Source organism: Aspergillus uvarum (assembly GCF_003184745.1).
Source record: "Aspergillus uvarum CBS 121591 unplaced genomic scaffold BO82scaffold_19, whole genome shotgun sequence".
Taxonomy (NCBI): domain Eukaryota; kingdom Fungi; phylum Ascomycota; class Eurotiomycetes; order Eurotiales; family Aspergillaceae; genus Aspergillus; species Aspergillus uvarum.
Window position 1 is genome coordinate 474647 of NW_020291316.1, and position 23576 is coordinate 498222.

A 23576-nucleotide genomic window follows, 5' to 3' on the forward strand; every position below is an offset into this window, starting at 1 on the left:
CGAACTGCATCTAGAAAAGTCCTTCACAGGAAAAACACGAGTATGTTTCCAGCCATGTTTGTGGGTCCCAGATGCGAGACCCAACAGTGCGCGATACCCCTAGCGATTTGGCACTGTAAATTTACCTTAATTTCAAGCGATCTTTCGATACTTGCTTTTTTTTTTTCTTTCTAGCGGCACATGGCGCAATGGAGTTGCCACGTTATTTTCGGCTAACCTGATTTGTTGGGTGTGGTCTATACCGCTTGCCAGGTGATCGGTGGACATTCCTTCAATTCGCCCGGCTTCTCTTTTGATCATGAGATACTTCTCTACCAGATACGACAGAACCTGACAGCAGCTTCAGAATCTTGGGTGGAGTTTGGTGTTTTGTCTTTGCATTTCTTTTCATGACTAACGACCAGACGGCTGACTATTGTTTTGGGTTTACCTTTGCTGCGCCAGTTGAGGCCGTTTATGTACAGTGGTTCTTCATAACCTTCCAGTAACAACTGTATTACTCTGAAAATGAATTTAGTGGTGTTGTTCTTTCTTTCGTGGTATCATTCCCTCATTTCCCGTCTCGCTTGAGGTATTCCTCGAAGTTGCGCTGCCATGGAAGCGCGTCTGGCCCCAGTCCCCACCCGATCAGCACAATCTTGCACTGCGTCTTGGAGTCCTCCGCAGGCTCGGCATCCCGGATCTCAAACACGTCCCGCACGGCCTGAATGATCCGTGTCGTTCCATCCTCGATCGCGAGGATGCCCTTCAGCCGATGAATATCAAAGTCCAGCTTGGGGGTTTGCGCCTCCCGCCCAGCGATAGCCGGGAGCTTCGAGTCCCACAGAACCGAGCGCAGCCACTCATCGACGAGGGGGACTTGCGCCGGAGTGATTTGGCCGGTTGTAAGTGCGATGGTGGAAATTGCCTGTTCACCATTGGAATCGACACATCAAGGATAAAGTCAGTCACGTTTCTCCCGGCAAGTTAACAGAAGAAAGTAGCAGGGCAGAAACTGACCGGATCGATATGACTATGCCCCTTCTGGGCGAACTCGACCGCCCCATCGTCGAGGTGGTCGTACGCGTGCAGATCCAGCACCACGCCCTCGATCCGCGGCGTCTGACTGTGGTCCGTGACGTGGATGCGGGCGGCGCTGTTGATGGCGACGATGCGGTCGCGGACGCGCGCGAGTTCGGCCGCGGTGACCAGGTCAGCTTTGTTGAGGACGATCACGTCGGCGTGGGAGATTTGCATGTGCGCCATGGAGAGGACAGGGCTGTTTGCGGGGTGGTCGTGGTCGTGGTCGTGGCTTTTATCGGATGTGGTGGTAGCGTGGCTGGACACCGTCTCCTCCGGGGTCGGCGCGTCTAGCAGATGCAGGATGTTCTTCGCGTCGACGAGGGTGACGATCCCGTCGAGGTAGATGCTGCTGCCCAGGTTGTCGTCGACCCAGAAGATCGGGGCGATGTTGCCCGGATCGGCGAGGCCGGTGGTTTCGAGGAGGATGTAGTCGAAGGTGCCCCGTCGGGCCATGAGGGATTCGATGGCCATTACGCCGGAGTCTCTGGTTTTTGGGATTAGTATCTTTGTTTGGGGTGGGGAGGGGAGAGGGCTGGGATGGGGCAGAGGAGGGATGAGTGTTACTTTACGGAGCAACAGATGCAGCCATTCCCCACTTCCATCCATTCGGTCACCTCTTGACCATCTTGGTTGATCGTGAGGGGCTTTTCGATATCGGTGGCTTTTTTGCGGTGTGTATCAGCCAAAGATGTCAAAGTTCCAAGCACCAGGGACTGAGGTGGTGTAGCACATGACCTTTTGAGATCTTAACTTACAATCTCCGAATTCTACTTGAGCTTAGTATATACCTTCCAAACATGTCTGGAGCTAAGGACTAGAAGACAAAAATGACTGACCATTCATGATCACGGCGATCTTCTTGCCATGCTTCTCGGTAAGAATGTAGTTCAGGAGGGTGGTTTTGCCGGCTCCTAGGTAGCCTTGATGATTTGATGACGAGGATTAGATTCTACAGGGTTCTATTTTGTTTGTTCGTCCCTACTACTCTTGGAAGTAGAGGTACGTAAAACGGATTGCGGCGCGCGCATCATACCAGTCACAAGCGTGATGGGCACGCGGGCTTGAGCCTCCGGGGTGTCCTCTGACGTCGATGGCGCTGATTCTGGCAGTTGGGATACATCCACCAACTGGGGAGGGGCGTCTTCGTCGTCCATGTTGTGAAGTGATGTTGGTGTTGTTATTGTTGTTGTAGTTGTAGGTGTTGGTCTTTGCGGAGATATAAAATATGGACTTAGATATAGTATGTATGTAGTAGCAGTAGTAGAAGTAAAGCCGGGGATGAATGGTTCCGGGAATGACGTTTTCCCCCATGAGGCCAGACCCTAGGGCTTAGGGCAAAAGGCGGTCCGTTGGGCGGTGATGGACGGCGGTGGACGGCGGCGGCTGGAACTTTCTTTCCCGCGCGGCATCTTATCTAACTCTTAGCGGCTTGTTTATCGACCCCCGTCGGACCTTGCAGTGCTGTCGTCTCGCCTACCTAATCTTCTTCCTCCTCCTCCTTCCCCCCCCCCCCCCCCCCGCCCCCCCCCCAGCTGGCTGGAATACTACTCTCTCATTCGCTTTTCTTCTGAACCACTCCATTCCTTCTTTCAGTTTCACTCCTTTTTCTTTCTGACCCGTCATGGCTACTGCGGGAGTTTCGCAAGCCAGCTCCCCACGTTTACCCAGTCCGCCCCCGTTTACTGAGGTGCAGATCGGGCCCAAATCACCCTCGGTCGGCGAGTCCTTCGACTCCGAGACGGAGCAATTGCTGGGCGCTTCGCAATTTGCCGAGGATGGCTCAACTCGCCGCATTCGCCCGGGCACTCGAGCCATCGATATGGCCTTTGGTCCGCCGTTGATCCCTCTTTCACAGGTATGGAATGAGTTTTGCCAACCGGGTTTGGTCGCGAGACTGCTTATTTTCCCTCCTGCTGACCCCCAGCCTCCTTTGCCTCGGCTCTGTAGCTCGACTCCCCCTTCCAACTTCAGGAACACCTCAAGGCCCTGTATAACCACTTCACGCGACCCGAGGGCTCCGATACCATTATTCCCATCAGCCGCGATGTTGCGATCCAGCTGGCGGAGCCCCCGGAGGGCGTCGACCGCTCGCTCTGGCTGTACGAGCTCTGCCGCTTCCTGACGATGAAAGTCAACAACCTCATCGTCGCCTTCTTCGCCGACTCCCCCCCTTGCTCCGCGCAGACCTGCCCGGAAATGCGGGCCTCCGAGTGGCAGTACCTCTGCGCCGTCCACGACCCGCCCAAGGCCTGCTGCGCCATCGACTACTGCTGCCACACCCTCGACTGGGCGACCAACATCCTCACTTCGCCCAAATACTTCCCCAGTCGCCTGACGCTGGGCGCGGAGGGCGGCGGCGGCGCCCAGGCGAGCATGCGGCACCTGACGAACATCTTCCGCCGGCTGTATCGCATCTTTGCGCATGCGTGGTTCCAGCACCGGGAGGTGTTCTGGCAGGTGGAAGGCCACGATGGACTCTATATCTTTTTCAAGACCGTCTGTGACATGTACAGTCTGATTCCGGAGGATAATTACACGGTGCCTGCCGAGGCGGAGGGGTTGGATACTGTTCAGCAGCAGCCGGCGGCTGCGGCAGCGGCGGGGGCCACGACGGGGTTGGAGCATGGGGATGGACGGAGGGTGACGATCTTGCGGAAGGAGAACGAGCCGTTCCCGGTGAGTATGGAGCCCGCGTCGATCAGTACGGGCGCCACCACGAGGCGGCACAAGGGCAGCTCGTCGATCAGCTCTGGGGTGACGACCATCAATGAGAGTGCTGAGGACGATGATCAGCCGAAGCAGCAGGCTGTGGCCGCGGCTACTGCCGCAGTGGCCGCCGCCGCCGCTGCCGCCGCTGCCGGCGGTCAGAGCAAGCCTCAGCCGGCACCGCCAGCTACTGAAGAGCCCAAGCAGGTTGCTGAGCAGACGTCACCCGGTAGCCCTGCATCGCAAGTCACTGTTGCAGAGGTACGCGCGGATGAACCAGAGACCGCACCACAAACCGAGACTGAGGCTGAGCCTGAGCCTGAGGCCGAGCTCGAGAGCAAGGCCGAGAAGAACGCTGAAGCTGAAGCTGAAGCTGTGCCGGAAGCTGCGGAGGAGGAGCAGCCAAAGGAGGCCGAAGTAGAGGCGAAGGATTGCGCGGAAGAAGCTCCGACGGAGGAAACCTCGACAGAAGAAGCGACAGCAGCTGACGAGTTGTCTACTGAGACCACAGAGGCCGAGCCGGCGCAGAAGGAGTAAAGGTACGGCTGCGCGTTTGTTTCCGTTTTCATGTGATGCCTTGTGTCTATACCACGGTTTGTAATTTGTGTGATTTTGGATCCGAGGGAGGTGGGAAAGCGATGTAATATACGAACTCGAGCGAGAATTAATGATACCCTAATGGTGTTGTATTTGTTCTGGGAGGCGAGTAGAGTAGATGTATAGGTAGATAGAGATGTGGTAAACTCCGGCTAAATCCGGCGACGGGGCTGCCCTTTTTTTGGGGGGCATTTAGAGCTAGTTGGAGCTATGACGATCGGTCTCCACTGAGTTGTTTCTACGTTAACCCTGCGCTGCTATTCTTCAGTCAACATCTACTTCTACTTGCTCTATATACCTACCACCCTCTCTCTATCAAACCCTCCCCCTCAAAACCAGACAACTAAACCCAATGCCAATCGATCCCCCACCAAACCCACCCTCCACCTCTTCTCCTTCCACCACCACCACCACACCACCACCACCACCACCACAACAACAATCACCACCACCACCAACAATGCCCTCCGCAACCCCCGCGTCCGCAACCACCGCCGCAACGAAACTGTCCACCGCCATGGCCACCGCCATCCGCAAAGCCAACCCCATCCACTTCGGCCCCTTCCCCGTGACCACGCAGGTCTTCCACCTGACGCGCTACTCCTACGCCCTCGTCAACCTCAAGCCCATCCTGCCGGGCCACGTGCTCGTCTCGCCGCGCCGCATCGTGCCCCGCGTCGCCGACCTCACCCCGCCCGAAGCCTCCGACCTGTTCCTGACCGTCCGCCGCGTCGCCCGCATGGTCGAGCGCGTGTACGGCGCCTCCAGCCTCAACATCGCCATCCAGGATGGGGTGGACGCCGGCCAGAGCGTGCCGCATGTGCATGCGCATGTGATCCCGAGGAAGAAGCTGGATCTGGAGGCGCAAGGCGGTGTGGATGCTGTTTATGAGTTGTTGGAGGGGGAGGAGGGGGATTTAGGGAAGATCTTGTCGGAGAAGCGGGAGGACGGGCAGGGGGATGGCACAGGGGTGGAGGGGACGGGGGAGAATGGTGAAAGGAGGAGGGCGAGGAAGTTTCCCAAGGTGGATGATGAGGATAGACATCCTAGGAGTTTGGAGGAGATGGAACAAGAGGCGAGGTTCTTGATGGGGGAGATGGAGAAGGAGGGGGATGAGTGATTTCCCCTTTGCTTGGGTGGGTGTGGTTGTATATACAGTATATACGTATACAGTACAGTGCTGCAGATGAAGAGCGCTATGATTGATTCATGCTAGTCTATAATCCTTAACGAATCTCTATGTCCGAATTTCATGTTTCCCATCGTGATCGTGGGTTCCTAATCAAACGCCCCTCCCAAAAACAACGCCGGAGATATGTCATTGCCCCATCATTCCGCTCTCACGCCGACGACGGCCCGTTGGCAGCAGCACCAGCAGCCTTCTTCCCAGCCCAGAACGCCTCCCGCTCCTGCATCACCGTCGCTGCCCACTCCTTCACTTCGGGCAACTGAATCCGGCCGGCCACATGGCAGAACTCCGTCAGGTCCACGCCGCTGGCGCGCTCGTACTCGACCATCTGCAGCAGCAGCTCCATCTTGTCGACGTCGTGCACGAACTGCGCCTCCAGCGTCTCGTTGGCCTCGTACTCGTGGAACACGGCCAGGATCTCCTGCCCCGTCGACGCGCCGGTGCCCGGCACCCCGGCCAGCAGCGTGCCGGCGATGTAGTCCATCACGGCCGCCTCGCGCCGCGCCTTCTCCGTCTTGTCGACCTTGTCCACCGGCGTGATGTCCCCCACCAGCGACTCGGCCATGTCGTGGATCAGCGCCATCTTCATGCAGTGCGCCAGGTTCAGCCGCGGCGCCAGCGCCGCCGGCGCCAGCATCGTCATGATCGACATCCGGTACATGTGGTCCGAGATGGATTCGCCCGCGTTGATCCCGAACCGGCGCCAGCCTTCGCGCTTGGTCGTCTTCAGCCGCTCCAGGAGGTGGAAGAACGGGATGGGCGTGCTGGCGTTCTCTTCGGGTGGGTGGGGCAGGGTTGCGAGGACTTGGTTGGCGAGTTCAGTTAGTTGAGTTTGTTTGGAGCGTGGTGATGTTTGCGAGGGGTCTACTTACCGGACTGGGTGGTCCAGAGGGCGTTGGTGGGGGTTTCGGAGCCCATTTTGAGAGCGGGATAGGTGTTTTGCTTGGAGAGGGAGGTTGAAAGGTGGTGGATGTTCTAGGGGTATATGATCACACCCAGGAGGAAGGAGGTTGAAGAAGAGGAAGTAGTGGGGAAGAAGAGAAAAGGATTGGAAATCGCAAGATCGAGAAAGGAAGAGAAACGCAAACGCGGGGAGAAAAAGCGGTGTTTACCTGATTGGGTTTGGCTTCGGATGGTCCACCGATCGGGGAGGAGGAGAGGATGCGCTGAGCTGCCTTCAGCTTCATCTCAGCATGGCTATGCTTCCAGTCCAGTCCCTACGGAGCCTTCCCCGTCGTGGCAGCAGCAATTGGAGCTCACCCTGATCAGCTGGACAGGTCTGATCGTGGGCCACTGCCAAGTCCTACCCATCTGCTCGTTTGGGCTCTTTGTTAAGTTGACGCCTCATATTCCCGGATTGGCTCCGACGACCTGCTCTCTCTCGCCTCGTCCATCTTCCTCCTACGTCACTCGAGTGACTTTCTTTTCCCTCTACCGTATACCTTGGTACGTTGTCTGTCTTCTGATTCTCTCACGGTCAGCAATTAACATCGCCAGATGTAACTCATCATGCAAGCCCGAACTCCCCGTCCCAAAACCCCGAACTGGTCCCCCCCGCCGCCCCTCGTCGTGTTTGTTCGCAACCTCCGGCTGCTCCAACTGGATACGCACCGTGACTGGCCCAACATCACCCTCCGCTCGCTGGCCGATACCTCGCAGAACCAGCGCCAGCGCCTCAAGCTCGTCGAATGGGGTCTCTACCAGCTAGTCACCATCTGGGATCCCGACACCGCACGCGATGTACGTCGTCGCTTATTTTTTGGCATAAACAAACATGCCCGACTGATCAGTGGCCTAGAAACTCCGCCCCTTCTTCCCTCCACTCGAGCCGCTGCAGTCCGTCAATTTGCGTGCCGCCTTGTTCCGCGTGCTATCCGAGTTGAAGAAGCAAGGTGACCTGGGCAGGGAAATAATCCTGCGGAAGTCAATGCTGGATGACTGTAGAGGCGAGAAACTGGACGAGCTCCTTGCCTCATTCTCCACTGCCGTCTTACGGAAGACGCTGGCTGCTTCTTCAGATTCCAGGCTTCAGAATGTGGCTGCCAACCTGTCAATGGCTCAGGGCCTCACCCTCCAGGAGTATCAGCTGATGCTGCCTCTGATTATTGCTCACCGGGCCTCCCTGAACCATATTGGCAGCGACTACGATCAAGCGAGAGATGCACAGGCGAGGTTCTCTCAGCTACTGGACCTCAAACAACGGCAGCTGGATGAGCGATCGACTGAGCAGCCGCCATCGATCTCTAGTGATGACGTCGACTTCGATGCGTTGGCTGGCGAACTCAGAGCCAACTGGCATGGCCGCGAGCAATGGGTTGATGCACTGCTTCATTCGGGCGCACGGAGCACTAATGATAGCTTCCTGGATCTGCCCTTTGAGTCTGCCTGGGCAAAAGCGAAGGAGTCGAGCGTCGACGACCTTACCGCGAACACTAGGCCGGATCTGCTGGTCGACCTGGAGTCACGAGTCGTCCGTCAGCGCGCCCGCATGCAGCGCTGGCGTCAGTACAGCGCTGATATGCGGAAGCACAATCGCGTAGACTCGACCAGCTCCCAGAAGACACAGCCTTCGTTGGTGTTTCGTGATCATCAAGCATTGACCGTTGCGAGTATTTCCAGGGCCATCCGAGAGCCGGTGGAAAGGGCCTCCTTGAAGGCCGAAGACCGAACCCTTCTGTTCTCCATGACAGAAGCCATCGCGCGCATCAATGGTCGGCCCTCCACACATCGTCGGCATGTCAGCGAATCAAGACAATTGCGCGAATTGCCTGTCATTGGTCCCTCCGCACCGGCAGAGGAAAGCACCCCAGCTGAAGAGAGCAAAACACCGTCGCCTATCGACCAAGAGCAACCTGCTCAACCTACCACGGCCAAGAAAGAGAACATTCCACCAACACAGATAGAGGACCATCGTGGCTCCGCTTTAGACGAGAAAGATCCCGAGCCCGTCACGAACACAAGCAATAGATTCACCCTTGTTGAACGAACCCGCAAATCGATGTCTCTAGTCCCACCACCTACATACATCAAGCCTCGGGAACGATTCCGATCACATCGGCCTCGTCCCTCGTTTCCTGTCAACCAATTCGAGACGCCCCGGAAACAGCCATCTCCCAGCCGGGCCTCCACCCCGCGCGATGAATTGTTCAACGAGGAAGCGGACTACGCCAGTGTGTTCAAGTCCCGGCCGCGCGTCGCGCATAGTCCCATCGCGTCGCCGGCGGTGCATATCAGTCCGATTGGGGACTTCGACCTGGACGCCGATATAGATGTGGACGAGTTCGAGAGAGAGTACCTTGATCAGACGCCGTTGGCCTCCAGACGAAGATTATGATGATGATGCGTGATAGACCGTATATGAGCCATGCTTACGTTGATAGTTATACCCATGCCAATATAGTAAAAAACAGACCCATACATCATAATATAATACATGTTTTGCATTTCACATCCCGTCGTTGTGCACCATTACTCTACATGCTCCGATTAGGGTTTACAATCCATCAACGCCACTGATCAAAAGATACACCGAAAGCGCCTGGGCTGCAAGCAAGCAAGCAGGCAAGCAAGCAGGCCATCATTTCCCTCTCGCTCGACCTCGGCCTCTTCCTCTTCCTCTACCCCCACCACGCGTCCGTCTGCGTGTGGCCGGCGGTTTATACTCGGCAACGAATCCCTCATCGTCGTCTTCCGAGTCGGGAATCTCGTCCGGAGGAGGGGACAGTTCCTCGTCGGAGCTGGAGGAGCTGAGCGAGATGGCGTCTGCTTGGGATTTACCGGAGCCGGCGCCGGCGCCGGCGCCGGTCATCTCCTCGTCGCTATCGGTGGGAGCCGTAGCGGGAGTATCGTCGTCATCATCACCAGTATCAGCAGCAACGGCGAGAGGCAGGGTAGCCCGTTTGCGACGTTGATGGACGATGATCAGCTTTTCGTTGTCGTTGTCGTTGTCGTCGTCGTCATCTTCGTCGTTGTTTGCGTCTTCTTGGTCGGGGAGCAGGAAGCCTCCGCCGCGATCTGACGATTCGTCTTCGCCAGGGAGGAGGAAGCCTCCGCCTCGGTTTGACTCGTTGTCTTCGCCAGGGAGCAGGAAGCCTCCGCCGCGATCTTCCTCATCCTCGCCAGGAAGTAAGAACCCGCCACCATCCCCATTCCCGTCCCCAGCACCAGCCTCAAACCCAGGTGTCCCCCCAGCACTCTCCGCAACCTGTCCCACCACCTGCCTCGTAAACGGATTCCTTTCCTCCCTCTCCCGATCGCCCTCCCCCGCCTCCCCATCCCCACCCCCATACTCCTCCCGCACACGCTGCGCAATCCTCAACCCAAACAAGAACTTCCGCCAGGTTTGTAAGATTCTCGCCTCAGCCTTGCGGGCTTCCTTCCTCCGCTTCTCCGCCTCCTCAACACGCCACGCATCCTTAACAAGCTCCTCATTCTCCGCCGCCACAACCACCCCCTGAATGACGGGGACCGCCATCTTGGACCCGAACTCGAACCCCGTGACGGCCTCGGCGTAATCGATCCCCAGCTTCTTACAGATGCGCACCGTGCCCGGCCAGGGGACGTGGCACGCGCCGCGGGGCACCATACTTGGAACGAAGCAATCAATATTCCCATAGTCGTTCTTGGGGATGACACCGTCGACGATGGGCGGGGGGATGATGTATTCGGTCTGATACTTGGCGTACAGCCCCTGCTTGGGCTTCTGGCCGGTCTCGCGTTCGTACTCGTCCACCTCGCGCTTGCGGAGCAGCGTGACGGCGCGGATGGGCACGTGTTTCAGGGGCGTCTGGCCCGGCGCGATCTGCCGGCCTTCCTTGTGCCAGCTCTCGGCGGATTGGCATCGTACGACGTCGGTTCGTCGGTAGACGAGTTCCGTTTTGGCTTTAGGACCTTTCCCTGAAGTGAAGGTGCGGACGTGCTGCGCGCCTGGCTTGAGGGCTTCTTCGCGCCGGAGAAAGCGTTCCAGCACGAAGTCGGGGGAGGTGCGGAGGCTTTGGAGGGTGTCTGGTGCCTCGCCGGTGGTGGTGACGTTCTTGCGTTCGGGTTGGTTGGGGAGGAGCGTCGTGCTGTTTTCCAGGGCGTCGATGGCTGTCTCGTGCTTGGGGGAGCGTTCGTAGACGCGGAGGACGACGCGCGCCCAGTCGTAGGTGATTGTTGTTGGGGCTGCGGCGCGGCTGCGTTTGCTTTTGGTCTGCGGGTGGATGGTGATCTTCTCGACGGGGATGCGGAAGCCTTTGGTCTTGCCAGGCCAGGTCCGTCGGCGCAGGTACCGGGTCGTGACGTCCTTGGCCGTCTTGTCGGAGGAGTAGGCGATCACGTAGCTGATCACTTGTTTGGCTTTCTCGGCTTTGGCGCCCCGCGGTTCGAAGGCCGCCTGCAGCTCCGGGGTGGTGGCCACGGCGTTGGGGAGGACGAGCGCGTCGACGGGGATAATCTCGTGCGTGATCGGCGAGGCGGCTTCAGTCCAGTAGATCGGGAATGGGAGGTCTTTGTCGTATCCCCTGAGGTTCTTGCTGTTGCTGCGCGATGGCGGTTTGGTTGCGGCGTCGCTGCTGCTGCTGTCGGATTCTAGGCCCATGACTTCGTCCGTATCGGCCGCTGCAGTCGATGCGTCGGTCGTGGGCTCGGTGTCGGTGGGCTTGGTGGACTGCTGCTGCTTTGGGGTGTAGGTCTCGGCTTTGGTCCATCCAAACCCCAGTGGCTGCAGACTGGCCACCAGCCGGGCTTCGATGCCGAGGGCGCGGAGCAGCGCCGTGAAGAGCTGCGCGCCCAGATCGCGCGAGCCCTGCATGCGCTCGGCCGCCTGGCGGAATTCGTCGAGGTCCGCGATCCGCTCCCCGTGGACGGCGGGATCGTGCGCGTCGTTCCGGAGCGAGGCGATCTGCACTTCCAGCTGCGCCATCGGTCGATACCCCTGCTTGCGCAAGCCCGGCGCCGTGATCGTGAACTGCTTCTTCCAGTAGGCGGCCAGGACCTTGAGCAGCGGGATGATCGGATCCCCGCGACTCATGTCGGGCTGTCCCGCCTCCAACCGCTCGGAGCCCTCGGTCCAGTCCCGCTCAGACGGTCGACTCTCTTGCTGTGGCTGCTTGCCCTTGCCCTTGCCCTTGCCCTTGCCCTTGCGGGTAGGTTTCTTCTCCGGCGGCTTTTGGTCGGGCAGCTCCAGCCCTGACGAGACACGCCATTTCTTGACTTCCTGGTGCAGTGCGGGTGGGAGCTTCCGGCGCAGGATCTCGTGGAGCTTGGGGTCGTTGGCCCAGGCGTTGCGCAGGGCGTTGTGGTAGAGCAGGAAGCGCACGTGCAGGCAGTGGGTGGTGATGCGGATCTGGCGCTCGATCTTGGAGGGGGCCTTCTTGCCCTCGACGATGTCGGCCAGGTGGACTTCGTTCTTGTCGAGGGTCAATTCGAGGTCCTGGTGTTGGTGGTGGTGGTGGACCGGGGCGAGGATCGAGGGTGTTCGTGGCGTGGCGGCCCCGGCGCTGGCGCTGGCGGTGCCGGTGCCGGACTCGAACGCATCCTCCCAATCGACCTCCTCGGACTCGCTACTGCTGCTATCTTCGTCGGAGTCATTGGTAGTACCTGGATTTGGGGTGTCTTGTAGGTCGTCAGGCACGTCGCTTAGTGACGAGTCGGTGGAGGAGGAGTCGGTGTCGTCGTCGAGCACGGCAGCAGCGGCGGCGACGGCGGGCGTCGCATTATGACGTTTGGGCGCGGGCGGATCCTCGTCGGAGACACGCTTGCGCGAGACGAAGGGGGGCATGCACGCAATTGATTGGGTTTACTTGGGAGGATGGGTCGGAGGAGAGAAGGGTGTAGTGAATTAGCTGGACTGGAGGTGAATGGATGGTAAGGGAAGGGAAGGGGTGGTGGTTGTTGTGTCGTGTTGTACAATAGATGTGCTGAAGGCGGAACAAAGAGCGACGAGCAGAAACGATGAGGAATGAGGAAATGATTTCCCCTCATCGGCTTTCCTCTTTCTCCACTTCTTCCCCAGATGGTTCTTATCACCTTCGCACCGTCAACCAGTTTATCCCTCACAGTATCAGAAACTTGATTTACCTCTGTGCTGAAGATTCTACCAACCAAGGCCTATTCACAATGTCTGCTACGATGGAAGCCGTCAAAGTGTTCTTCAGCTCGCCGCGCTTCGCCGTGGCCGGCGCGAGCAACGACCCGGCCAAATTCGGCCATCGCAGTATGCCTTATCCAATCTTCCTCGATAAGAACCACAAGAACCACAAGAACCACAAGAACCATTAGCTGACGCAGTTAGTTCTGGCGTGGTACCACCACCATTCGCTCCCTGTTACGCCCCTCAACCCGCGCGCTGCCTCCATTCAACTGCACTCGACCAGTCTACCGACGGTCGCCTCGGTGCGCGACTTGCCCGCTCCGACCGAGACGTCGCTGTCAGTGGTGACTCCCCCCGCGGTGACTCTCGCTCTCCTTCGCGAAGCATATGCGGTCGGCATCCCAGCTGTCTTCCTGCAGCCTGGCACTTACGACCAGGCGGTGCTGGACTACCTGGAGGGACATTTTGCGGCGGCGGTGGTGGGCGCGGGAGGCCGAGGCTCGGAGGGTTGGTGTGTCTTGGTCGATGGCGAGGATGGCTTGCGCGCTGCGGGGAGAGAGTGGAAGAGTCAGCTGTAAATGAATTAATTATATGAGACCATCTTTACTTCCTCAAGATCTTGTAATGTGTTATGTGAATGAGAGAGTATTCGAGAAGCCATGAAGAAAGTAGAAAAAACAAAGATAAAGAAGAGGTTGGGGTGTAAACTGAAAAATGAGGTATTGTTGGGGGGGTGACTTGCTTTCACCTCCGTTTCCCCGTTCTTATTTCCTTCCCATCTTCTTTCTTGCTCTTCCTCCTCACTTCCTCTCTCTCACTTTACCATCTCCCCCGTCGACTCCACCCACTCGCATCAACATCCCCCACCTCCTTTTGTTTTGTTTTTATCTCTCAGATTCAGTCTTCTTTGGTTCATCTCGATCGGTACATTCTCTACAAGTGATTGCTGCACCAGAAGGATGCCCACCGGTTCGATCATTCTGGATTCGCCCATTCCTCCTCATCTCGATCTGGCCGGGGCGCCTTCGCAGCTCTTCCAAGTCCCTCCCTCGCCGTCAGCCTCATCGGCGCTGTATCGCTCTATCGCCGTCCCGCCTCGCAAACGGGCTCGTCCCAACCTCGACCAACGCTCTTCTTGGCTGCAAATCGATGGCGCCTTCAGCCCTACCGTTCCGTCGCTGATCGGCCCCGACGACCTCCTACACAGCGCCGATGGTATCGTCGACCTCGACTATCGACCCAGCCGGTATCGCGAGCCGGCCCATCCATTCCCTCTCGATGCCAGCGTCGACTCTCTCAGCGAGGCCGGCGGTCTTCGTCGCAAACGCAGTCGTCGGGACCCTTCCCTGATCGCTGCCTCGCCCACCGGCCCGGATGAAAAGGGTATTCCTCCGAACGTCACACCGGACCCCTCCGATGCCGCACCCGTCCGCTGGAGCAAGGCTGTCCTGGGCGTGGTCGGCAAGGTCTGGGATTTCTGCTGGTCCGGAGCGTTTCGGGGGTTCTACGCCGGCGGCGGCCGCGGATACAACATGAGCAGCGAGGAGGATGCTCTCTCGCCGTCGTTCCCATCCCCGGCCAGCGAGAAAGAATCCCTGCCGGCCACTCCCACCGCCCATTTCCGTCAGCGTCCGCGTCAGCGGGGACCATCCACCCCTCTTCCCGGCGAGTATCCCGACGAGGACGATCTACAGCGCAGCTGGGTGATGGTTTCCGCCGGCAAGTCGTCTAGCCCGTCGTCCTCGCTCGCCACCAATCGCAGCACCACTCCCAGGCGGGTTCCCCGCCGCACTACAACCGCCGCCCATCACGCCTCACGTCGGGGACGACCCCACAACAAGCGGGTGCTGACGTCGCATGCGCCGTCCCTGCCAAGTCAACCCTACTTCTCCTCGCCGGCCATGCCGCGCGAGAGTCCGGTGTCCGTGGACACGCAGCGCCACATGGCGGAAATGCGTCGCATGGAGCGCGAGGGGAACGCCAGCATGCGAAGGATGGAGAAGAAGCTCGAGGCGCTGATCCGCGAGGGTACCCAGGCGCTGGCTACCCGTGTGGAGGTAACCGACTTGGACATGGAAGATTGAAGGCCCCTTCTTGGATGACACAAATTGATACCCTTCCTTTTTTCTTGTTATTTGGACTCTTGTTTTTGTTGTTATACGACCTCGTCACGCTCATTACGATTTGACACGACAGCGATGAAATTCGGTTGATGATTGCATGATTAAAACGAGTGCTTCTTTTGTTGACACCAGAGGTCAGGCTCGAAGCACTGATTCTGTGTGTGATACGGCCTACTCTTCCGAGAACGATATTCTTATTCCCATTCTCACGAATAGTTCCCTAAAACAAACCTTACGAATGACATGTCTACTTTGACTTTGATGCTCGCACTTTGAATAATGAAGATTCATTGACTCATCGCCACACCATACCCTACCCGGTAATCCCCCGTCCATTCTCCAGACATACCACCACCAACCCTATATTCCGAACAATCTAATCCATCAATCTATTGCCCCAATGCCGAATTCAACGGCGAAGAGATCTGGATACTCTTCAACACCCCGTCCAGCCCGCCCATGCCTTCGATCATGCTGAACAGATCCGCCCCGTCCATGCGGGGAGCCTTGCTCGTGGACTAGTTGCGGCAGGGTGGTGTTAGTAGTTGTATCTTTGACTGTATCTGCAGGGGTGGAGTAGAGCGTATAGAACCGTGCTGGTAGGGGTGGGTGTTTGGGGGAAAACGCACGGGAATCGGCATCGCCACGCCCATGGCGACGAGGACGGAGGCGACGACCGCGATGGAGAATTTCATTTTTGGGGGGGGGGAGGCTGGTGGTTGATGTTAGTTCTTGTTTTTAGTTGGTTTCTGGGGTGGAGAGGGGAGGAGTGGTGGTGTACCTGTTAGATTTGGGTTAGATTTGTCGGTGGTGGTTGTTGTTGGATGGGTTGCTCACGGGGAAAGAGAAAAGAGGGAGGGAGCGAGCGAGGCCAACGAGGATGAGGTGTACATATGTATGCTACGGTGCTGGTGCTGGTGCTGGTTGTGGTATGTTTCGGAGTGTCGATCCCTCAAGGGTATCGCGTTGAGGGCGTGTGGAAGGGGTGGTGGTGGTGGAAGGGATAATATGATGATTGGGGCGTGTCTTACATTCTTGGCGAGAGGGGTTGTGGTTGGGTTTGATGTTGTTCATGGGGGGTTTTTTTTTATTGCATAGGTGGTAGTTGGTTGATGAGGGGCTTCTCAGACATCTTTGTTTTATTTTGTTTCGTTCTGGATGATCCTGTTGATATGTTCTATGCCCATTGGGGGATTATGCAGGTAGATGTGGAAGTACAAAAGACGGACGAGCAGCCACACAGCCGAACAGGCTGGAATGCCGGCTTCGCGAGGGTGGCATGTGGCTTGCTTTCATGCTGGAACAAGCTTTGCTTGGGCTGGAGACCGATGATAATTGATAAGACAAGAAGGGGTGCACGCGTTGGTTGTTTTGCAGGGGCAGAGGCATGGAAGATTGCGTGGTGGCTGCAATGCAATGCAGTGCAGTGCAGTGCAGTGCAGTGGAAGCAACCTTAGATGTACAGTGCTTGCTGTAGTGTACTGCAGTATGAGCTATGCTGGGGTCTGTGCTTTTCATGTCCTCAATCATTTGGTTCATCGATTTGACGGAGTGGATTCCTCTGTTCTCTGGAGGATGTGCGACAGTCCTAGTATGTGACATGGTGGAAGAAGGAAGGGAATAGGTTGATAGTACTACGTGAGCTATTGGGTTTTTAAAGGTACTGTACAGTACTTCCATCCGAAGAAGCTAATTTGATTGTTTTAAGGAAAACACAATCAAAAAGAAAACTTGTTCCATGTCATTTTCTACATCGAGGAGCTGGTAATATTATCGTTCATTCTGTATTGCAAGGGGAAACAACACCACTAGCGCTTTCCTTATTTGTGATCTCCTCGACTAGGGCCGAATATCAATCATCACTACTGCATCTCCAAACCCCCACCACCTGCTTACCAAACACATGCTAGCCATAAAAGACAACACGATTAACTAACCCATGTATCATCAACGTCAAACATGTCAAGCTCCTCCCTTCTAGGCACCATCAAAAACTAAAAGGCTTTGAATGTTGATATTGCCATAACCACGCTGGCGCAACAACTCCCGGCCCCGGTGAACAGGGAACTCCGCCACAACCATGACCCTCACATCCTCAGCACGTATGCCAGCTTCAACCAAAAGGTTCAGCACTGCGCAAAGTGTCCTCCCCGTGGCCAGCACGTCGTCCACCACCACCACCGACGCACCTTCGGGAATCAGACCTTCTTCGATTTCAAGCCACTTCTCACCCGAGTCACTAGGCGCCAGAGACGAGATGTGCGATGCAATTTTGGGAACAGAAAACGTCGGTAAGGGGAGCTTTCCACCCTCGCGGATCAGTGCTAAAGGTGCAGCAACTTGCATGGCCAGCGGCGACGCGTACACAAAGCTACCGGCTTCGCAACATGCTATCGCATCAATTTTTGCCCAGTCACCGGTGAAGTGAGATTGCAGAAGGGATGTACACAATGCAATTCCGCTCGGCTGCTGCGAAATGCCCAGCACATGGCGGAATTTAATGGCCGGGCGTGGAAAGTCGTGTACCGTGCGGACCATGTTTGCCAGTCGCTGCAGGTCCACGTCGACGAGAGGAAGTAGGTGTTGCTCGCCGAACCCTCTCACTGCTGCGTCTCCGGGGGTGTCATTCTCGAAAATGAGATTGGCGCAATATTCTAAGGCGGCTGTCTGGTCCTGGCGTTCTGGCTGGCTGCCCTGGCACCCTCGACGAGATAGCCGTATCTCTTCGCTAGCTTCAACGCGCACATCGATTAGTCTAGTACCTGGCAGCAAATGCGAAAAGGCTGCGACCGGCGCCTGATCTCTCATTCCGGTGATCAGCAGCACATCCACGTCTACTGCCCCGTACACCACATCCAGAAAACGCTCCTCTGGCAGCTGAGGTCGAACCCGCGCTTGACCCTGGAAGAATTCTGTCAATGCGGGCCGGTGCTGTTCTTTGTAAGCACGATCTGACAGAAGCAGGTTCAGATCTGCACCGGTAGCTGCCGCGTATGCTCGCTTCGTCGCGTCGCTAATGCTCACCGTGCGCACTCTGAAGCTTCCGTAGGTGAATACAGAGGCCCAGATCCTGGCACAATAGTCTTTCCCGGCGCAGCTTTCGCCCGTGACAAGTATGATAAGCTTATGTTGAGGTGCTTTTGGAAGTGGGCAGGCGTAGGGCAACACGTTGTGCGGGTCTGAGCTGTGCTTGATATGGGCCAGACGCAGCCGGTTCAGACCAAAAGCCTTAGCTGCCAACGCGGAGTCTCTAGGGTTTGGTCCTAGGTCTGTGCTGTAACACCCGCTACTCAAGGGCAACAAGTCTTTGGTGACGTCGTATACCCATTTCTCAACAGCCCCGGCAGCTTCGGTTTCGTCTTCGCGGGGCCACACACCAGTTATCATGCATGCAAAGCCCCAATCTCGACAGCCAAAAGCAGTGGCATCAGCCGCCACATCATTGACAGCTCCTCCACCTTGCAACAGCTGAACATAGCAGAGTGGTGTGGGACGAGTCTCCATGGCCGTCAGCAAGATGTCAGCGACATCTGCTTGCCCAACCTGCTTCAAGAATAAACACCGCTTGAAGGAGTAAGTCTTGCCGCTGCGGTGTCCGCCATGAAGTTTGGTCATGTACATGTCGACGTCAAACAGCCCGACACTTTCGACGTGTTTAATATCATGTTCAGACCCCAAGAATGTGCAATTCGGCGTGGGGTATGATAGTTCATGCGTAGGATCAGTTGTGCATGCCTCAAACATGGTCACGCCAAGATGCAGCTGGTCCATGTCCAAGTACAGATACGCATCTGCAGAACAGTTACGAGGAAGTTTGCTCGCAAACTGATCAACCTCGATAAGCTTTTGTCGCGCCTCAACACGGTCAGTCAACGGGATGGCCCAGTTTCGCACCGAATAGGTCGGAGCTACGAAAGCCTTGAATGTGACGCTGACTATAATGCCAATGTTGGTTCCGGCACCTTTTATCGCCCACAGTAGATCGGATTCGTTTTCTGGCGGATAGTACCAGCAGGCCTGTGCTTGATTGGCACATCGCCGATGCAGAGTACCTGGCTTGAATCAACGCTGACAAGTACAGCGCCGACAATGGCATCGCATGCAAGCCCGTATAGCCGAGCCAGATGCCCGATGCCACCTTGCAGCCACAGTCCCGCTCCTACACTCGGTCGTGACCCCAAGGGCACCGTCAAGCCCGCCTCCATAGTCTTCTTGATGATATCGCTTGTCTTGCAGCCCGCTCCAGCGACTACCACAGACCCAGAATCAGAATTTGGATCTCCAGTGCCAGCCTCAACCGGGACAATATGTACTTCGTCGCATTCGATCATGTCGACTGAGACAACGTGGGGCCGTATACAGTGGCCACTGTGACCCCCGCCAATGACTGTCAGACCAGCCCCGTGCTTCAGGGCCCATCGAACGCAATGCTGAACATGTTGGATGTTCCGTGGTTTAACGATCAAGGGAGAATGATTGAGGCGGGCCACTCGATCCTTCAATGGCTCGTTCAACATGGGCACGTGTCTTGTCAGCTTACCAAACGAGTTCGCGTGCTCTTGGAAGACCGTAATAATTGTGGGTAAGTCGAACAACAGATAATCGGAGTCCTTTTTCTCGCACCGGCTTATGCCGCGGCAGAATCTCTTCCACCTGTTCGCCAGGGTGGACGGTGTGCTGAAATGCGCAAGACGATCCAGCACTTTATCGTCATCTATCACGCGAAACGTTCTGGGAGGAAGAGAAACTGTTTTGTGGCACACTAATCCGGTCACATACATAGGCAGTGTACCGTCATGAATCATCATCACCATTCCACCCTCGGGTCGCTTCGCGAGCATTTTCAATGTCCATTGCATGGACGCAAATCGAAGCACGGAGTGTGTCTCATGAGAGAAGAAGATGACGTCAAACTTCTCCTTGCTATCATATGCAACCGGCCTGGTACCGCTCAATGTAGGGAATGCCGTGTTAAGGGGGATTCGACGGATGTTCGGCGGGATTTCGAGGCAAGGTAGAGGAGAGCCCATCTCGGATGGGGAGTGAAGCCATTCTTCTAACCTTGTAGCAGACCGATCATCAGGTTCAATCGCAGTGTATCTCGAGACCTTGCGTCTCAGACGAGGGGAGAAATAGTGAAGGATGCTCTTTGGGCCAGGTCTAATTTCCAGCACCGAGACATGATCACGCGAGTCGAAAAGAGGGTTCAGCAGTTGGGTCAGGTGAGCTGTAAAAAGGTACTGATATATTGGTGATTCCGGGTCCAAGGTCACAGATGCAGCCCTCTTCTCTGTGTCTGCCCCTGGCTGATCTGCCGATGCTGCTGCTGCTGCTGCTGCTGCTGCAATGAGCGAACGGGAAAGACTTTCATTGAAATATTTGAGGTCAGTCATAGCAACGTGGCTCAGTGCCTCTGGAAACGGGATGCTTAGATATGAGTTCCACGATCAGGATATATTTGTCTGCGTGTACAGAGAGCTTGCAGCAGCGGATGTATATTGGTGTGGCCGACTTCTGAAAGAAGCTGCTGCTGACAGCTGGAGGACAGTGGAATCAGGTTGAGGGGTTAGGATAGAATTCTTGATGGATAGTATTGAAGAAGGTTCAAGAGGGTTGAAGAGAAAAGAGGAGGAGAAAAAGTTGGAGGGAGAGAAACAGGATGGTTGTTGTTTTTGTAGGCGAGTGAATGAAGAGCAAACGACGCGCGGGGGGCTGGGAGGCTGCCTATCGGTTCATGATCCCAAGTCATACCATTCACCCACATCAAATCCTGTTATTCCACTGTGTTACCTGGCCAGAGGACTCTCACATATCGGCAACTCTGCAATGTGTTTGTCCTAAATAGGCAATGGGAGTGTAAGAAGCGGCTCAACTCCTGTTTGATGAGGCTAAACAGGCACCAGGCACTCTGGTCAAGCTGCAATACTCTACTGAAATAGAAATAAATCGAATATTAGAATCGTGAGGTGTCGGTGGGTATCCAACGCAGAATGCGGTATCGGTTATAGACGCCTCATGTGCTCGGCATCCCAAGTGCAAGGTATAATAAGTCAATAACCTCATCCTTTGGTCCGCTCACGCTATCACACCAGTGGGAGAGGATCTCAGACTTTGGTGGCGTTGATATACACTGTCTAACACAAATATGGATGGGCTGATATCAAGATTGATATTGATGCAGCAGCGCAACCTCGCCTCACCTCGCCACCACCACCACCACCACCCACTTCGATCACTCAACACCTACACCACCTTCCACCCAACCACTCCAAGAAGCACCATCAGATAAGATCCCCCCGGCCATACCACATGGCACCAACCGGAATGTCTCACCGCATCCCAACCAACACGACCAAGCAGAGCCCAGCCCTAAAAGTGGCTTTTCGTGATCGGTTGACATCTCGACAGAGGGGGCGCTGTGATTGGCTAGAGGGGGGATATGTCCCTGGAGACGACGCGTAGAGAGTAACACAGTCCTGAGGTTCAGCCTTAAGGGTGGATTTTCGTGATTGCTTTGACATTTCGGTGGCTGGTGGGTGCCTGGGTAAGGGATTGTGGTTATTGTGGGTGGACGTTGCGGGTGTAGGCTGGGTGTTGTAGACGTAGTAGCTTGACTTGTGGGCTTCTGCGGAGATTATATAGGATGCTAGAGGCGTGAGCTAGTGTTGAGGCTGTGTTTTGCGCTAAGGGTGGGTTTCGTTGTGGGATCAGCGTAGAATGCGTGGACTTGCTGTGGTTCAGGCAGGGCTGCTTTTGTCTAGTAAGTGGTGGCCTGCCTGGGTATTGACTCATATCAGCAGATTCCCTTTTATTCCCATCGCTTGTAGAATGAGCGCAGAGGAGTCGAAGATAGCCTACAGCATTTGTCAGGCAAGTTCTCCCTTTTGATTAAATCACTAAAAAAGGCAATCCGCACCACGCGAAACCCTCGATATGAAGGCGACAGCCCGCCACCAAGACTAACAATCAAATCATATTCAGCTCATACATCATACTACGTAAATCATACCCTGCGAAACCAGCACCCAAGGTCCAAGCTTCACCGGCAACACCAGGCTATACAGCGACATGCTCAATAAATCGCCCTCTGCCTGCCTCACTCTCAGTTCTGATGCTAGCGGCCTCGCCCTGCCCCCGAGACTGCACCTGTTCGACCGCCACCAAAGCCGTCTCGCTCTTGTGGGAGCTGCTATCGTACCCGCGCCGGCTCTTGTTGCCTGCAGCCGGACATCTGGTCTGCCGTAGCCGCAGGGCTGTCAGCAAAGGATTGCCCGGATGATAGGCGGAGTGGCCGTAGAGATGCTGGTTCTGGGAGGTGACGAAGAGCTGGCGGAAGGAGGCGACGCAGGAGATCATAATTGCTGACAGATGTTCAGTCCCTTGTGAGCTCCGGACAGGCACCCACAGACACGACGGAGAGACCTACCGGTGCCCATCTCGATGAAACTCCACATCCACAGCCAGGTCATATCCATGTTGTGGTCGAGGGCGTGGTTGGTGACGACGCGGATGATGGCCACGGCCACGATAACCATGCTCGCGGCGAAAATGCCGAGGAGGATCAGTTTCTTCGTGAGCGAGATCCGCACATTCCAGACGATGAGGATGGGAATGGAGAGGACTGTGTCTGTCAGCGGATTGAGAATGGAGGAATAGTGATATTGGCAGGTCTACTCACTGAGAAGATCGGTGATCACGTCCCCGGCGCAGTTGGCCCAGAAGGTCCCATTCTGCCAGCGGATGTGGTAGGGCTTGTTGCATTGCTCTTGTCCTCCATATTAGAGAAGCTGAGTTGGATGAGGACAGCATCAATCTCACCGAAGATAAACTCCACGCCTCCCAGGCTACATTGGTAGTCAATGTCCCCAACCGAGATCACCCAGACCGCCAGGGTGATGACGGAGACCACCCACCACCATCTGCGATGGGTTTGGATTTTGGATCCCAGCTTGTAGAAGAAAGTCAGGAAAGAGAACTTGACACACCAGAGTGTGGTGTAGAAAAGGAACATGAATGGGGCTTCGAATCGCATCAACGCGTTCAAGCGTGGCACGACACTCGGCGTCAAAGGCGTTTTGCCGGCGCTGAGGGCATACAGCTCGTAGAGTACCGGGGATTCAATCCGCCAGACGATGCCGGTGATGACAGAGAGTGCCCAGGCAAGAAGCACGAAGAAGTCATCGAGGAAGAGTCGTCGGAAGGTCTTCAGGCGGATGATGATGCGAGCGACGACGAAGACTGTCGATGATGCGGTGAAGGTCCAGAGAACACCCTAGGGATGCTGTCAGATGTATGAGTTTCGAAGCTCGCAAGAAGAATACGAACCGTAAAGACGGACCTCGATACTTTGGCATCCTGAAGGCCCGTAAGTACGAATGCAGTTGACATTATGATCTTGGAAGCGGTGCTGGTATGGCAAGAGACACACACATGGCTTGGAGTCTGAAAGGTGCGGGGCAAAGCAGCTTAATATCGACAAACGAATGTCCCCTCCAACTCATCATTTCTGGTCCTGGCAGAAGTCTCTACAGCTTGAATCATGATGAACCCCGCCGTCTTATGTGGGGGCGATGCAGCCGGTGCGACATTATCACACAAGAGAGCTGTGGTGTGCCATCGTAGGTACATCCTGAGACGATGTCTCAATGATAAGCAATGTGTCGGGCCAGAGCCAAGGTTCATAATATCCTAATCCGGTAAATAGGAAGTGCATGTTTTTGTTTGATCGACGGATGTTGGCTGCAGAACTAGATGAGATGCCAATTGGAGGCATGGATCAGGTGACGGCGGAAACCCCCCCCCCCCCTCTTCGTCCTCCTCCTCAATA

At 56.1% G+C, this 23576-nt stretch overlaps 11 protein-coding genes across 11 annotated transcripts; 4 read left to right on the top strand and 7 right to left on the bottom strand.

Annotated features, from left to right (window-relative positions):
• Positions 1–60: 60 nt before the first annotated feature.
• BO82DRAFT_412321 (CobW family GTP-binding protein) lies at positions 61–2216 on the bottom strand (the record flags this gene model as incomplete). The annotated part of the gene is made up of 6 exons (XM_025639833.1): positions 61–907; positions 1000–1546; positions 1627–1723; positions 1818–1832; positions 1899–1982; positions 2096–2216. The coding sequence occupies 6 exons, from the start codon at positions 2214–2216 to the stop codon at positions 551–553; spliced, it is 1221 nt and encodes a 406-aa protein (XP_025493238.1). The 3' UTR covers positions 61–550.
• A 624-nt stretch (positions 2217–2840) lies between these two features.
• On the top strand, positions 2841–4438 carry BO82DRAFT_353347 (Mob1 family protein). The gene has a single exon (XM_025634929.1). The coding sequence runs from the start codon at positions 3187–3189 to the stop codon at positions 4303–4305; it is 1119 nt and encodes a 372-aa protein (XP_025493239.1). The 5' UTR covers positions 2841–3186; the 3' UTR covers positions 4306–4438.
• A 444-nt stretch (positions 4439–4882) lies between these two features.
• Positions 4883–5485, top strand: BO82DRAFT_373662 (HIT family protein; the record flags this gene model as incomplete). The annotated part of the gene is made up of 2 exons (XM_025637381.1): positions 4883–5316; positions 5368–5485. The coding sequence occupies 2 exons, from the start codon at positions 4883–4885 to the stop codon at positions 5483–5485; spliced, it is 552 nt and encodes a 183-aa protein (XP_025493240.1).
• A 67-nt stretch (positions 5486–5552) lies between these two features.
• BO82DRAFT_353348 (HD domain-containing protein) lies at positions 5553–6600 on the bottom strand. The gene is made up of 2 exons (XM_025634930.1): positions 6427–6600; positions 5553–6358 (listed from the first exon to the last, which is right to left on the bottom strand). Exons 1-2 carry the CDS (start codon positions 6470–6472, stop codon positions 5706–5708), a joined length of 699 nt encoding a protein of 232 aa, XP_025493241.1. The 5' UTR covers positions 6473–6600; the 3' UTR covers positions 5553–5705.
• Positions 6601–6780: 180 nt separating this feature from the next.
• Positions 6781–8888, top strand: BO82DRAFT_333040 (uncharacterized protein; the record flags this gene model as incomplete). Its single annotated transcript, XM_025633201.1, has 3 exons — positions 6781–7000; positions 7052–7294; positions 7353–8888. Exons 2-3 carry the CDS (start codon positions 7064–7066, stop codon positions 8886–8888), a joined length of 1767 nt encoding a protein of 588 aa, XP_025493242.1. The 5' UTR covers positions 6781–7000; positions 7052–7063.
• A 36-nt stretch (positions 8889–8924) lies between these two features.
• On the bottom strand, positions 8925–12314 carry BO82DRAFT_391280 (Rad4 family protein; the record flags this gene model as incomplete). Its single annotated transcript, XM_025638561.1, has 1 exon — positions 8925–12314. The coding sequence occupies one exon, from the start codon at positions 12312–12314 to the stop codon at positions 9132–9134; it is 3183 nt and encodes a 1060-aa protein (XP_025493243.1). The 3' UTR covers positions 8925–9131.
• A 350-nt stretch (positions 12315–12664) lies between these two features.
• Positions 12665–14710, top strand: BO82DRAFT_373666 (CoA-binding protein; the record flags this gene model as incomplete). Its single annotated transcript, XM_025637382.1, has 3 exons — positions 12665–12749; positions 12828–13137; positions 13585–14710. The coding sequence occupies 3 exons, from the start codon at positions 12665–12667 to the stop codon at positions 14708–14710; spliced, it is 1521 nt and encodes a 506-aa protein (XP_025493244.1).
• Positions 14711–15009: 299 nt separating this feature from the next.
• BO82DRAFT_353352 (uncharacterized protein) lies at positions 15010–15829 on the bottom strand. The gene is made up of 3 exons (XM_025634931.1): positions 15531–15829; positions 15379–15461; positions 15010–15267 (listed from the first exon to the last, which is right to left on the bottom strand). Exons 2-3 carry the CDS (start codon positions 15442–15444, stop codon positions 15139–15141), a joined length of 195 nt encoding a protein of 64 aa, XP_025493245.1. The 5' UTR covers positions 15445–15461; positions 15531–15829; the 3' UTR covers positions 15010–15138.
• On the bottom strand, positions 15793–16508 carry BO82DRAFT_50172 (uncharacterized protein). Its single transcript, XM_025641273.1, has one exon. It carries the CDS (start codon positions 16427–16429, stop codon positions 15944–15946), a length of 486 nt encoding a protein of 161 aa, XP_025493246.1. The 5' UTR covers positions 16430–16508; the 3' UTR covers positions 15793–15943.
• An 86-nt stretch (positions 16509–16594) lies between these two features.
• BO82DRAFT_382677 (phosphoribosyl transferase domain protein) lies at positions 16595–20142 on the bottom strand (the record flags this gene model as incomplete). The annotated part of the gene is made up of 3 exons (XM_025637952.1): positions 16595–18766; positions 18802–19511; positions 19542–20142. 3 exons carry the CDS (start codon positions 20140–20142, stop codon positions 16727–16729), a joined length of 3351 nt encoding a protein of 1116 aa, XP_025493247.1. The 3' UTR covers positions 16595–16726.
• Positions 20143–21805: 1663 nt separating this feature from the next.
• On the bottom strand, positions 21806–23137 carry BO82DRAFT_363830 (uncharacterized protein; the record flags this gene model as incomplete). Its single annotated transcript, XM_025636915.1, has 5 exons — positions 21806–22110; positions 22176–22376; positions 22428–22514; positions 22568–23021; positions 23075–23137. The coding sequence occupies 5 exons, from the start codon at positions 23135–23137 to the stop codon at positions 21806–21808; spliced, it is 1110 nt and encodes a 369-aa protein (XP_025493248.1).
• Between the last annotated feature and the right edge of the window lie 439 nt (positions 23138–23576).

What these genes read in the sequence shown, in the direction of transcription:
- BO82DRAFT_353347 (XM_025634929.1), top strand. Translation starts at nt 3,187, where the DNA reads ATGAAAGTCAACAACCTCATCGTCGCCTTCTTCGCCGACTCCCCCCCT.
- BO82DRAFT_353348 (XM_025634930.1), bottom strand. Translation starts at nt 6,472, where the DNA reads ATGGGCTCCGAAACCCCCACCAACGCCCTCTGGACCACCCAGTCCG. An exon ending in CCTCTGGACCACCCAGTCCG is followed by an intron (nt 6,359 to 6,426) that starts GTAAGTAGACCC and finishes TCGCCAACCAAG; the next exon opens with TCCTCGCAACCCTGCCCCAC.
- BO82DRAFT_353352 (XM_025634931.1), bottom strand. Translation starts at nt 15,444, where the DNA reads ATGAAATTCTCCATCGCGGTCGTCGCCTCCGTCCTCGTCGCCATGGGC. An exon ending in GCGTGGCGATGCCGATTCCC is followed by an intron (nt 15,268 to 15,378) that starts GTGCGTTTTCCC and finishes TGCCGCAACTAG; the next exon opens with TCCACGAGCAAGGCTCCCCG.
- BO82DRAFT_50172 (XM_025641273.1), bottom strand. Translation starts at nt 16,429, where the DNA reads ATGGAAGTACTGTACAGTACCTTTAAAAACCCAATAGCTCACGTAGTA.